This window comes from Notamacropus eugenii, chromosome 5 (assembly GCF_028372415.1).
Source record: "Notamacropus eugenii isolate mMacEug1 chromosome 5, mMacEug1.pri_v2, whole genome shotgun sequence".
NCBI lineage: Eukaryota > Metazoa > Chordata > Mammalia > Diprotodontia > Macropodidae > Notamacropus > Notamacropus eugenii.
This window is the reverse complement of record NC_092876.1, coordinates 335,025,675-335,038,140: the sequence shown is the minus strand read 5'-3', so window position 1 is coordinate 335,038,140 and position 12,466 is coordinate 335,025,675. Positions and strand designations below refer to the sequence as shown.

Sequence of the window (12,466 nt, the reverse complement as noted above, 5' to 3'; positions counted from 1 at the left end):
TCTCTCTACCTCTGCCCATTCTCCACGGAAAGAGGGTCTAACAAGAAATAGAATGGCCACAAAGAGGAAAAGAGATAGAAAAAAGAGAAACAAAGAGGCTGGGTTATCCATAAGCTGCATAATCAGATAATAACTAAATGAACATTGTTTGAATTAAATCAGATTCTTTCACTTTATGCTAAACTGTGGAAATCAAAGGAGTATGATGTTAAACAGTTATTATTAAAGACGCCTGATACTCAGCTCAGTAAATGCTAATGAATGATGACATCTCCTTTATCCTTGCACTTGCAGAGACTAAGGATTCCAATCATGGGCGAGGGCCTCTTTGCTCCACTAAACCACTAGAAGGTGGGTCTGTATTGGTAACTCAGATGGTGGAAGGAAATTTCTAATCCTTGAGGGGAAAAAAAAGCTGTTAAGAAATCCAATTTAATGAATCTGTAGAAAGCCAAACTCACTTATAAAAATGGATAAGGGGCATTAGGTGACTTTCTGTGGCTGTCAGTCTCTAGATATGGCATAGCACAGGTAAGAAACTATGCATTATTAAGGTAGGTTAAACTCGAACCCATGAATAGTCTTTTAGGAACTGAATCTCCATCATCATGAAACCAACTAGCCCAGATGAAATAGCAATATCTAGCTGTAAAGACATATGAACTATTCTGAGTGTGGGTAGAAAGGGAAGAATATAGAATGCAAACTTCTTTAGTGCAGGAGCCATTTTCATTTTAGTTGTAGATCTCCCTGCCTAGTACAGTGCTCCAAGAGTCTACTAGCACATTTGTAGTTACTTAATCATTTCTCACTCATGCTCAACTCTTTGTGACCCTTTTGGGGGTTTTCTTGGCAGAGATATTATAGTGGGTTGCCATTTCCTTCTCCAGCTCATTTTACAGATGAGGAAACCAAGGCCAGAGTTAAGTGATTTGCCCAAGGTCACACAACTAATATATTTATAAGACCAGATCTGAACTCAGGAAGATAAGTGTTCTTGACTTCAACCCTGACACTCTATCCACTGTGCCACCTTCCTATCACATAGTAGGTGCTTTAAAATGCATGTTGAAGAAGTAGCACAGTGTAGTGAATAGAGAGCCAGTTTTGGAGTCAGGACAACCAGATACAAGTTCAATGTCTGACACATAAGGACATCTCAGTGTCTAGGAAACTCTGAGATGCAAAGTCACAGAAGAGCTGCTGCACATCTCTATTAGCAGGGGGAGTTTTCTCATTGAAAAGTTCCCTACAAAGATGACATCATGGGTCAGAACTAAAAATGACTAAATAAATGAATGGTGTGTATTGAAGGAAAGGATACAAGTTTCCCTATGCTTATACTATTGTGAACAATAACAAAATCTGACTGTGTTGCAATACTTTGCAGCATAAAAACCCATTTACTTTAGTTATAGTTTTTTTAAACTTCTCTGAAACACTCAAAGCTATTCCTTGGAGAAGGCTCCTGAGGGGAGAAGGTTATTCTTCCCTCTAGCATCTTACAACACTCATTTATTAGAGCAACAAATAAGGGATTTTTGAGAATCCCAGAATCTCAGGTAGAAGGGTTCTTGGAGTTCATCTGGTCCATACCCCTTTCCTAAATATGAATCACTTCTAGATCTAGTCTCATTTCACAGATAAGGATATGGAGGCACAAAAAGGTCACATGATTTTCTTGAGGTCATATAATGAATTAACAGTAGAATCAGCATGATTCTTAGATCTCTTAGTTATCTGCATCATGCTAGCCCATCAATGATCAATAGAACAATTTTTAAAAGTGTTTGTTAAGCAAATATTATGTTCTAGGTCCTAAGGCTACAAAGACAAAAATGAAACTGTATTTGTCCTCAAGAGGCTTATATTCTACTGGGGGAGAAAAATGCACATAAATGAGTATATTAAAAATACATGGATTCGATCAGCGTTTTCATTGATATAGGGAAATTCCCACAGGAGGAAACTCCCCCTACCAATGTAAGCTGGAACCTTCTATGCAACTTAGTCTTAGAGGGTTGCCCAGGGTACTCAAAAGTTAAGTAATTTTCTCAGGGTCATACATATAGTTCATATGTGTCAAAGGTAGCATTTGAACCAGGTCTTCCTGGGTCCTCAGCTAGCTCTCTATCTACTATACCACAGCTGCCTCTAGTAGAAAACAGATAAAAAATAAATACAAGATAATTTGAGAGAAGGTACTGTCGGATGGGGGAATCAGAAAAGGCCTTATTTAGAAAGCTATGCATGAACTAAGTGCTGAAGGAAACTGGGGACTCTAAGAAACAAAAATGAAGATGGAGAGCATGTCAGGCACCGACAGAAACGTGGGAGGTGGAATGTCATATGTATAGAATAGTAAGAAGCCATTTTGGCTGGGCTGTACAGTGCATAAAGGGAAATATTGCATAGTAAGTTGCCAGGCCTAGAGGCCTGAGGGCTTCCCGAGTCTTACCTTACCTATCGCAGGTCTTCGGCTGGCCAAACCGGATAAACGTATGAGAGAAGAGACTTTCCAGAGTCGAACAAGGGTTAGGCTTTATTCAGGGTCTTGGTTACATGTGCAGGGGGAACTCTTCCTTAGGAGAGAGGGAAATCTCCCAAGGAGGCAAAGATCTTACAGTAAGAGAATGAAAGCAGAAGTGGAAGTGGGGAGAGAGGGGAGAGGGAAGAGCGAAGAGAGGAGAGAAGGAAGAGGGGCCTTCTGTCCTGTAAGGGCTCCTCAGCGCTAAGAGTGCCTTCAGGCTTTCCTGACCCTACTTAAGCTCTCCGGCCACATAGTTTGCACCTGAATACCGTGCCTGTTAGATAACAATAGGTGTGCTCAGATCTGGGCCAATCTCGAGGGCGGGGATGCTCTCTCCCAGCACTTTTCTCACGGGAAGAGGCGGAAATGCACGAGATAGCTCGGTCTCACACCTCAATTCCCTGCTGTTCCCTGGGAGGCCTCATGAGAACTCTAAGGTTTAGAAGTTCTCACCTTTACCCGCCCGAGACTGTCCACATGGAACTGAGCTTACACCCCCAACAGTAAGTCTAGAAGGGTAGATTGGAATTAAGTTATAAAGGTCCTCAAATTCAAAACTACATTTATTAAGCACTTAATAGATTAAGCTAGGTGGCTCAGTGGATAGAATGCTGAACCTGGAGTCAGGAAGACCTGAGTTCAAATTTGACCTCAGACACTTACCAGCTGTGTAATCTTGAGCAAGTCACATAACCTCTGTTTGCCTCAGTTTCCTCATTTGTAAAATAAGGATAATATTAGCATCTACTTTGCAGGGTTGTTGTGAGGATCAAATGAGATAATAATTGTAAGGCACTTAACCCAGTACCTGGTTCATAGTAGGTGCTATATAAATGTAATGCAATACCTATAAGTGGCCTTAATATTAAAGATCATATTATTTTTAAAAATTAGAAAAGAATCAGATCATATGTCTCTCACAGCTATAGGTAAGAGATGTACTCTTAACTAAATGAGAGATAGAGGCAATTACAAGACTAGAAACTGAAAAGAAAACACCTACTATGTGCCAAGCAATGAACTAAGCACTGTGCATACAAAGAAAGGGAAGATACAATTACTGCTCTAGAAAATATGCAAACAATTATGTACAAACAAGGTAGAGATAAATTGGAAATAATTAACAGAGGGAAGACACTAGAATTGCAGGGGAATAGAGAAAGACATCCTGGAGAAAGTGGGATTTTAGCTGGTATTTGAAGGAAGGTAAAGAGAAGGCAGAGATGAGGGAGGAGAGCATTTTAGGTATGGGGAGAGTCGATGAAAATGACCAGAGTCTGGAAATGGAGTATCTTGTTTGGCGCTCTTGTTTGGAGTCACTGGATCTCAGAGTATGTTGGGAGGCGGGGGAGGGATATAAGGTGTAAGAAGACTGGAAAATAATGGAGAGAGAGGCAGGTTATGAAGGGCTTTGAACACCAAACGGAAGGTTTTTATATTTGATCCTGAAAATAATGACAGTTTATTGAGTAGGGGAATGACATGGTCAGAATAGTGTGTATTTAACTTTGGAGGTATAAAGGTCCCTGAAGCTTATTAAGTAGTGGTGTGAGAAGACTTATGCTTTAGGAAAATTACTTTGTCAACTGTATGGAAAATGGATTAGGGGCAGCTAGGTGGTGCAGTGGATAGAGCAACTGGTCCTAGAGTCAGAAGGACCCAAGTTCAATTCTAGCCTCAGACACTTACCAGCTGTGTGACCCTGGGAAAGTCACTTAACCCCAACTGCCTCCAAAAAAAATGGATCAAAGAAGGGGAGAGACTTGAATGGGAGACTACTGGGATATTCCAAGCAAGAAAGAGGTAAATAGCACTAGAATATTAGATCTAAAAGGGATGTTTGAGATCATCAAGCTCAGTTTCTTTATTTTAGCAATTCTATAGCAACTCCAAATACCTCCAAAACTGTTTGAAAACTCTCAGGTGCTTTAGTGACACACGTACCCATAGTGAGTGCCATCTACTGCTAGAGTAAGTCTGCACACATCGTGGAGCTCAGTTGTAGCTCAGTAAAGAGTCTGTTAGCAAAGATCTAGAGCAGGAGAAAACTTAAGCATGTAGTAATTTAAGAAGAAAAATAGAGGATAACTTTTGTTCCATGTGTTTAAAAAAGTGAAAGCCACAAAATAAGATTTTGAAAGCCTAAATTGAGCAGCAGTATATGTTGGTCCTTCATTCTCAAAGAGGGCCATGACATCAAGATGATGACATGACTACAGTTGATTTTGATTTGAGTGAGGGAGAGCTGATAATATAGGGAGGAAAGGCCTGCCTAAAGGACAATCTGTTGATTATCTGAGCAAGAATCACCTACAACTTACTCAACAAGTAGCCATTTATTTCTTGCTGGAATTCCATGGAGGGGGAACTAACTACCTCTCAGGGTAGTCTGTTCCATCTATATATGCTTCTAACTACAGGGAAGTGTTTCCTTACACTGAGCTTAAGAGCTGTGTGACCTTGGGCAGATAAGTTGAACTCTGTGATCCTCAATTTCTTCATCTGAAAAGGGAGACAGTGAAACTCTAAAGGGAGGGAAGAGTTGGGGGAGACTTTCTTGCCTTCTCCCAGGGTAAAGAGAAGACTTGGGTGGGCAGAAGCCAGCTGTACCTGATGAAATGCCTAAATCAAATCCTCCTGTCCCTGCATTAACATAGGCTTTTCTATATGTCTCAAAAGGCTATTATGCTGTGGCAGTTGTCAGGAAGTCAGATGCTGATCTCAAGTGGGGCTCACTGCAAGGCAAAAAGTCCTGTCACACAGCAATTAACCGAGAGGCTGGTTGGAACATTCCTATGGGCCTGATACACAATCAAACTAACTCCTGTGAATTTGGTAAGACTGTTATCTGAGAGAAATAAGAACAGGGCTTTCCAGGGGTCAGAATAGGAGTGGGGTAGACTATATAAGCTTCAATAAAGTCATATTGCTCCCATGAACACAAGACATTTTTATATAGGTGAAATCAGGTTAAAACGAACACAAAGAGCCTCTTACTGAAGAGGGAAAATAAATCACCAAAGAACCTGGCTGATGGTGAGAGTTTGTAAGCTGCCTTTCTATATATAGGAGACTCAAGTCTATTTTTTTTTCTAAAAACCATCAGCTGATAGTTATTTTCCTTTCCCTGAAATGGGAATCTTAATTGCCCATAGACTTTGTGAAGGTTCTTTATGAACTTCAAATTTATTTCAGATTCTGATATTATGACCATATGCCTCTACCTCATTTAAGCAATTGTGAAGATTAAAACAGAAGTTTGTAACATCTGGGAGGGGTAGGGGATGATCAGGCAAGTTCCAGATCAATTTGATGAGTTCTCCATTTAACCAGATGAGATTGACCTTTGGTGACAGCAGAAGGGGCATCTTCCCACAGAGCATAGGTGGGCTCACTGATACTTTGTGGAGAGGATGCAGGTAACACAAAATGATGAGTTGATTCAGAGCAGATTTCCCTTTTGAGGAGGGAAACCCCTTACTTTTTTTCCTGTTATGTCTTTTAAATTTTTTCTCTTTTTTTCTCGTTCCCTATGTTTTGAAATTTCTGCAATCAGAAGGCAGGCCTGAGCTTTAGGAACTATACTGTGTCTCTTCACTCCACAACAAACACACTACATCCCTCTAACCTAGAGGTTCTTAACCTATTTTTCTGTTTTTTCTTCATCAGTTTGGTGAAGCCTACAGAGGGAACCTTTATCAGAATAATTTTTTAATGCATCAAATAAAAGCATATATTATTACAAAGGAAACCAAAGTTTAATGAAAATAAATTCCCATTCAAATTCACAGATTTCCAAAGGGCCCATGGACCCTAGGTTAAGAATCCCTAATCTAGAAGGTCCAATCCCCAATTCTTGAAATTTTGGGAACCCTTAATTTGAGAAGTCTTGAAATGGAGTTTACTTAGGAAACATCTCCCAAAGTTGATGCTGTGCAAGAAATCTCTTTTCTCTAGTTAGAAACTTAGAATCCAGGATAATGCTGCTTGGGTCATTTAATCTCAGAGGAAGACACAAACAGGGGCAAGCATAAGGGTAGGAAAAGTGAGGGAAGATGGCCTGCAGAAAGGTTTGAACTGAATTTTGAAGAAAGTCTTGCAAGTTAGGAATTAGAGAGAGGAAGGGGAGCATTCCAGGTATGGGGGATAGCCAGTACAAAAGCAGAGTCTGGAGATGGATTCTTCAAATTGTCATTAAGTGCTTGGGGCCTTGGAGTAAAGAAACTGCACATGGAGAGTCTCTGGTCTATAATCTCAGTCTATAATCTGTGTATAATCTCAGACTATGAGAGAGAGATAAGGGGAGAGAGAGAGAGAGAGAGAGAGATATGAGAGAGAGAGAGATGAGAGAGAGAACAAGTTGGTCCTTAGCTTATTTTATAGAGCAGGACCAAAGACATCTCCTTCCAAACCTTTCCATTCCTGAGTCTTGGGCAAACTGTCATCTAGAGATGCCTGTATCATCTCTGCTAGGCATCAGTGGGCATGCCTACACTCCATAGGGAATGGTCCCTCAGTTGCCTCTAAACCAAGGCTCATGCCCTATAATCTAATCAGGTAGCTCTGGGGTAAACTCACCAAAGTGGTCAAGGAATATTCTGATCACCCCTTTTATATTTGTAAAGGGCAGTACTCCTATATTGATTCTGGTTGAACAACTGTCTTTGCTCTGTGCAGATAAATACTTCAGTGAATCCTGTGCTCCTGGTGCTGGTGTTAATTCTAGCCTCTGTGCCTTATGTGTTGGCAATCCAGAGACAGGGGGTTTGAACAAGTGTGCTGCCAACAGCAAAGAGAAATATTTTGGCTACACAGGGGCTTTCAGGTAAGTGTGACAGAGAAAATCAGTGTTCAGATGAAGAGTTATTTATTTTCCTTCCTTGAAAGCAGTTCATTTTACTAGGTTAATAGACAGACAGCTATAACTTCCTCCTAAGAAATGAGTGATAAAGAGTTGTCTGAAGAAAAGGGATGGGCTTCCTCTATTCTATATGATCTAGACTCAGCAGGATGGAATACTACTGGTTGCTAGCCCTCTGCTTAAGGCCTAGTACTGTGATTTCATTAGAATAGGGAACTCCTGGGTGAGGAAACTCCTTCTGCAAATGCAGCTCAACAGCTTCTAGTGTTAAAGAGTTTTCTGGAAAAGATGTGTCAAACTTGAAGCATGTAACCATATGCATTTAGAACCAGATTTAGATGTAATAGGGAAATGCTTAATAAAACAAAAACAATAAAACATTGATAATGTCAACTTGTGGTTTTTAAAGTCTATATGTACTAGCAAGGATCCATTTCCACCTAAATTTGAAGCCATTGTTCTAGAGCACTGAGAATTCAAGTGACTTTGCCTAAGATGACACTGCCAGTATGAGTCAGGAATCTTCTTGTAGCTGAGGCCAACTTCCTACCCACTATACTACACTGCCTCTGCTAAATCAAATCCCATTCATATCACCATCACCACCAGCTTCCATCTCTTATCTTCTTGGCACATTTTCAATAATTGGCTCATTTTTCTTAGCTCATTTTTTTGAATGTCAGGAAGTCTGCACTACAAAGTAGGAGAATCAGTATCAACCTCTTAATCTTATCTGTCCCTCAGAAGGCTGATATAGCTTTGAATAGAAGCTTTTATTTTCCTGCTGAAAGGGACGGGATTTTTTAACATTGAAGGATCACAGATTTAAAGATAGAAGGAAAATTAAAAGGTATGTAGTTCAACTCTTTTGTTTTACAGATGAGGAAACTGAGGTTAAGAAGGGGTAAATGACTTGCCCAAGGTCACACAATTAGCTATCAAATATTTGAAGTAAAATTTGAATCATGTCTTCCTAACTCCAAGTCCAAGGCTCTATTGACAATACTTATTGCCTCCCAATTGAAGCCCACTAACCCACAGGAAAAATTCATTAAACCTCACATATAAGTAATAAGCAAACACATTCAGTGTTGTTTCTGAAAGAGAAGTATTAAACATTCTAGCCATCAGCCTTTAAAATTAGGAACAGAAAACGTTCATAGAAAATTATGTGCCTTTATTGCAATTAATAGAATAAATAATGAAAATAACTTCAGTTCAATGTGATGATCAGTTGAGAAACAGGCATGGGAAGAGAGATGGAAAGAGTAAAATTCATGGAGAGATAGACAGAGATATTGAGACAAAGAAACTATAGGATAGAGAGAATAAGAGGAAAAACAAAAATTAAGCACTCAGATAGAGCCACAAACAAGATTTCATAGAATAACATTTCATTTTTGGCTTTTAGAATACTCTTTCTTAACCCAAAGAACTGGAAGCTATCAAAACAGAACCAACACTAAAACCTTTACAAAGAATATAATTTTATTTTATTTGACTAATCAGTATCTCCCACTATTTTGGGGTCATGTTTTTGAGTTCTGGCTCCCACACTGCATATGTATGAAGATGTCATTGAGTAAATATTTCAAATGGACAGAAAGGCAGAAAACAGTTCCTAATGTAATTTGCAATTGTCAGAAGAAGAAAAATGAAAACTCTGTCTCAGGATCATTTTTAAGCAAACCAAGAATATAATAATAGAAGCAGGAATGATGACATTTCATCCCTCATAGGAACAGAAATCCTGATGGATGTCTAAGAATTAAGTTATCTTTTTCTCTCAAACTCTATCACACTGAATAAACCAACCAAACAATATGCCTTTAGCCTCCCAGTTAACATCAGTGATATTAAGTAATGTAAACAGAATTTAAGAGGAAGAGAAAGTTGGATTGCATTTGGGAAATTGTGCAGAATTTTTTATAATCCCTGCCCCCCCCCCAAAAAAAACCTTCTTGAAGCAAAATCCCACATTTTTATGGTATCAGAGCTCTCCAGGGCACACTCTGTGACTTTGAGTGATGGAATTCCATCATGTCCAAGGGATCCAAATTGTAGATCATTCAAAGGACAATGGAGAAAAAATAAAATAAGCTAGAGTGTATTATGAATGATGAATGGTATACAAGAAGAGGTACAAAAGATACCATCCAGGAGACATATGGATGGAAGAGGAGGTGGACCAGTCAAATACAAGGGTGAAGAATAATGGGTGACCTGATGATATCAATTCTCCATGTAATGTTAAGAAAGCAAGAGGAAGCTCTTCAGACCAGAGTCCCTGGTGAAGAATTTATAGAAGAACCATGGACAAGCGTTGCATAGGATAGGATAGCAACTTATACTTAAATTGCTCTCTACAGTTTGGAGGGAGCACTCAAAGTGAATGAAATTAATCACACATACACTGAAGTATTGAAGTATATCATTAGTAATACATTTTGAATATTTTTTAAGATTTCAATATAAAAAAACAAATAGGAGCCCCAAGGTTTTATTTAAGTAAAAGTTTCTAACAGAGCAAAAATTTTAGAAATAGTTTCTTAACCCAAAAAACGTAATGGAAACTTTTCCTTTATTATTTTTATTTTTGATGACAGTCTTGGACTGTAAGTTATTATTATTGCCGGGAAGATGAAAAGCATTACATATGTAAAGTGGTTCCCTTAAATGAAAGATATAGGACACTAAAACGAATTGCCTTCAAGGAAAGAAAATAAACCTCATCCTAACACTGATTTTCTCTCTCTTTTACTTGATCTTCTCTTCTCCTCTCTTCCCTTCACTTCCCTTCTCCTCCCATCCCTTTCTTCTCTCCTCTTCTTTTTCTGTAGGTGTCTGGCTGAGAATAAAGGGGATGTTGCCTTTGTGAAACACAGCACTGTCCTGGAGAATACAGATGGTATGTCATTGGCCATGTTTTTATCTGGCCCCTAGAATCAAATTATCCAGGGTATACTCACCTCTGTGGAAGTCAATTAAGCATGAGGAAGTTTCATGAGCTCTTCATCTCTATGGCTCCAGGCACCAACATTTTTCCCTGCAGGGGCCAATATTAGGCCTTTCATATGTATAAGCAAGATAAAAAGTACAAAAGGTGAGGTATTTTTATTATTACCCAGATAAAGGCTTAGATGACATGGTCAACAAATTTACAGATCTGATATCTGGAGTATCTTGCAAGGTTCTGGGCACCATCATTTAGGAAAAATATTGATAAACAGCTGGAGAACATCTAGAGATCAACCAAGATAGTCAAACCAAGTCAAGTCTAGCCAACAAATATTTATTAAGTGTTTAATATGTGATAGACAATGTATTAAGCATGGGATACATAGAAAGACATAAAAAAACCCCAAACCCCAAAGTCATAGTCCATGATATCAAGGAGCTCATGATATAATGAGGGAAACACCATACAAACAACTATGTATAAAGAACATATGAACAAAACCAATTGGAGGTAGTTTCCAAGAGCCTTGAGTCATTTCCTATGACGTTTGGTTCAAGATGGTTATGTTCAGCCTAGGGAAGAGCAGACTCAGAGAAAATATAACTGTCTTCAAGAACTTTTAGGGCTCTCATGTGGAATAGCAAAGGGATGGATTTACTCTGCTTGACCCCAAACTGGGAATAATGGGTAGAAATTGCAAGTAAGTCAATTTAGTTTGATATACAGAAGAAGTTCCTAATAATTTCTACTTTGAGAGATGGTGGATTCTCTCTCAACTTGGAGATCTTCTAGGAGAAACTCCGTGTGTCAGGTATGGGATAGGAGGAATCCTTCTGAGATATGTGTTAAACTATGGGTTGGTCTACCAACTCTCAAAGTTTGTGATTCCATGAGTCTTTACATAAAACGTCTACAATTCTATTCAACAAGCATTTATTAAATACCTACTGTATACAGAGCACTTTCCCAGGTATTAAGGATTACAGTGGGATATAGTGAAAAAGGGACTGGAGACAGAGGATTTGAATTCAAATCCTGGCTCTGCTACTTTCTCATACACTTATCCTCTATACTTATATTACTAAGCAAATGGCTTAATTTCTCACTTATAAAATGAATGGGTTGGATTAGATCATCTTTAAGAACACTTCCAGTTTAAATACTATAATTCTAGGACATGTAAAGTTTGGATAAGAAATCGTCCCTACTCTCATGGAGCTTGTACTCTAGAAGAGTGTTAAGACATATATGAGCCAGACATGGTAGTGCATCCCTGTAATCTTAGCTACCAGGGAGGTTGAAAGTGGTGGATATCTTGGGCTTGAGAGTTCTTAACTGAAGTAGGCTATGTAGATTGGGTGTCACTGCTAGGTTTGACATCCATATGGTAAGCCCTTGGGAGTGCGAGTCACAATGTTGTCTAAGAAAGGACAAACTAGCTCAGGTAAGAAACATAGTGGGTCAAACATCTGTGCTGATTATAAGTGGGATTTGGCCCATGAGTAGCCACTTCCAGTCTAGGAAAGATAGGGAGATGCTATCTTAAAGACAGATAGACAGATAGACAGACAGATAGACAGATGGAAACAAACACTTATTGCCTTCTATGCACCAGACACTCAGATAAGTGCCTTAAAAATATCTCATTTAATTCTCCCAATCCTGTGAAGTAGGTTACCTATTATTCCCCATTTTACAGATGAGGAAATTCAAGCAAGAAGAGGTTAAGTGACTTGCCTAGGGTTATTATACAGCTAGTAAATATATGAGGCTAAGTTTGAACTCAGGTCTTCCTGTCTCCAGGCTCAAGGCTTTATCTACTCTGCCACCTAGTCATTTCTAGAGGTATATGCAAATGATTGTGAAAGAGAGAATTAACACAATCATGAGCATCGATGCACTCTCCATTCACTCACATAAAATAATATGGTCATAGAGTTAGAGTTTAAGTAGACCTTCAAGGGCATTGATTCTGGCCTCTTCATTTTAAAGAGGAGGAAACTGAGGCCCAGAAAGGTTAAGTGGATTGCCTAGAATCACACAGCTAGTAAGCATCTAAAGCAGGATTTGAATTCAGGTCTTTAGGACTCAAGCCACTATACCACCTTGCCTCTCA

At 39.0% G+C, this 12,466-nt stretch overlaps 1 protein-coding gene across 1 annotated transcript in view; it reads left to right on the top strand.

Annotated features, from left to right (window-relative positions):
- Positions 1–12,466, top strand: part of LOC140506439 (lactotransferrin-like) — an 83,788-nt gene that overhangs the window by 28,345 nt on the left and 42,977 nt on the right. Inside the window, 4 exon segments of the mRNA XM_072613618.1 lie at positions 295–351; positions 5,210–5,365; positions 7,208–7,355; positions 10,232–10,299. Of these exon segments, the coding sequence (XP_072469719.1) occupies positions 295–351; positions 5,210–5,365; positions 7,208–7,355; positions 10,232–10,299 (429 nt within the window).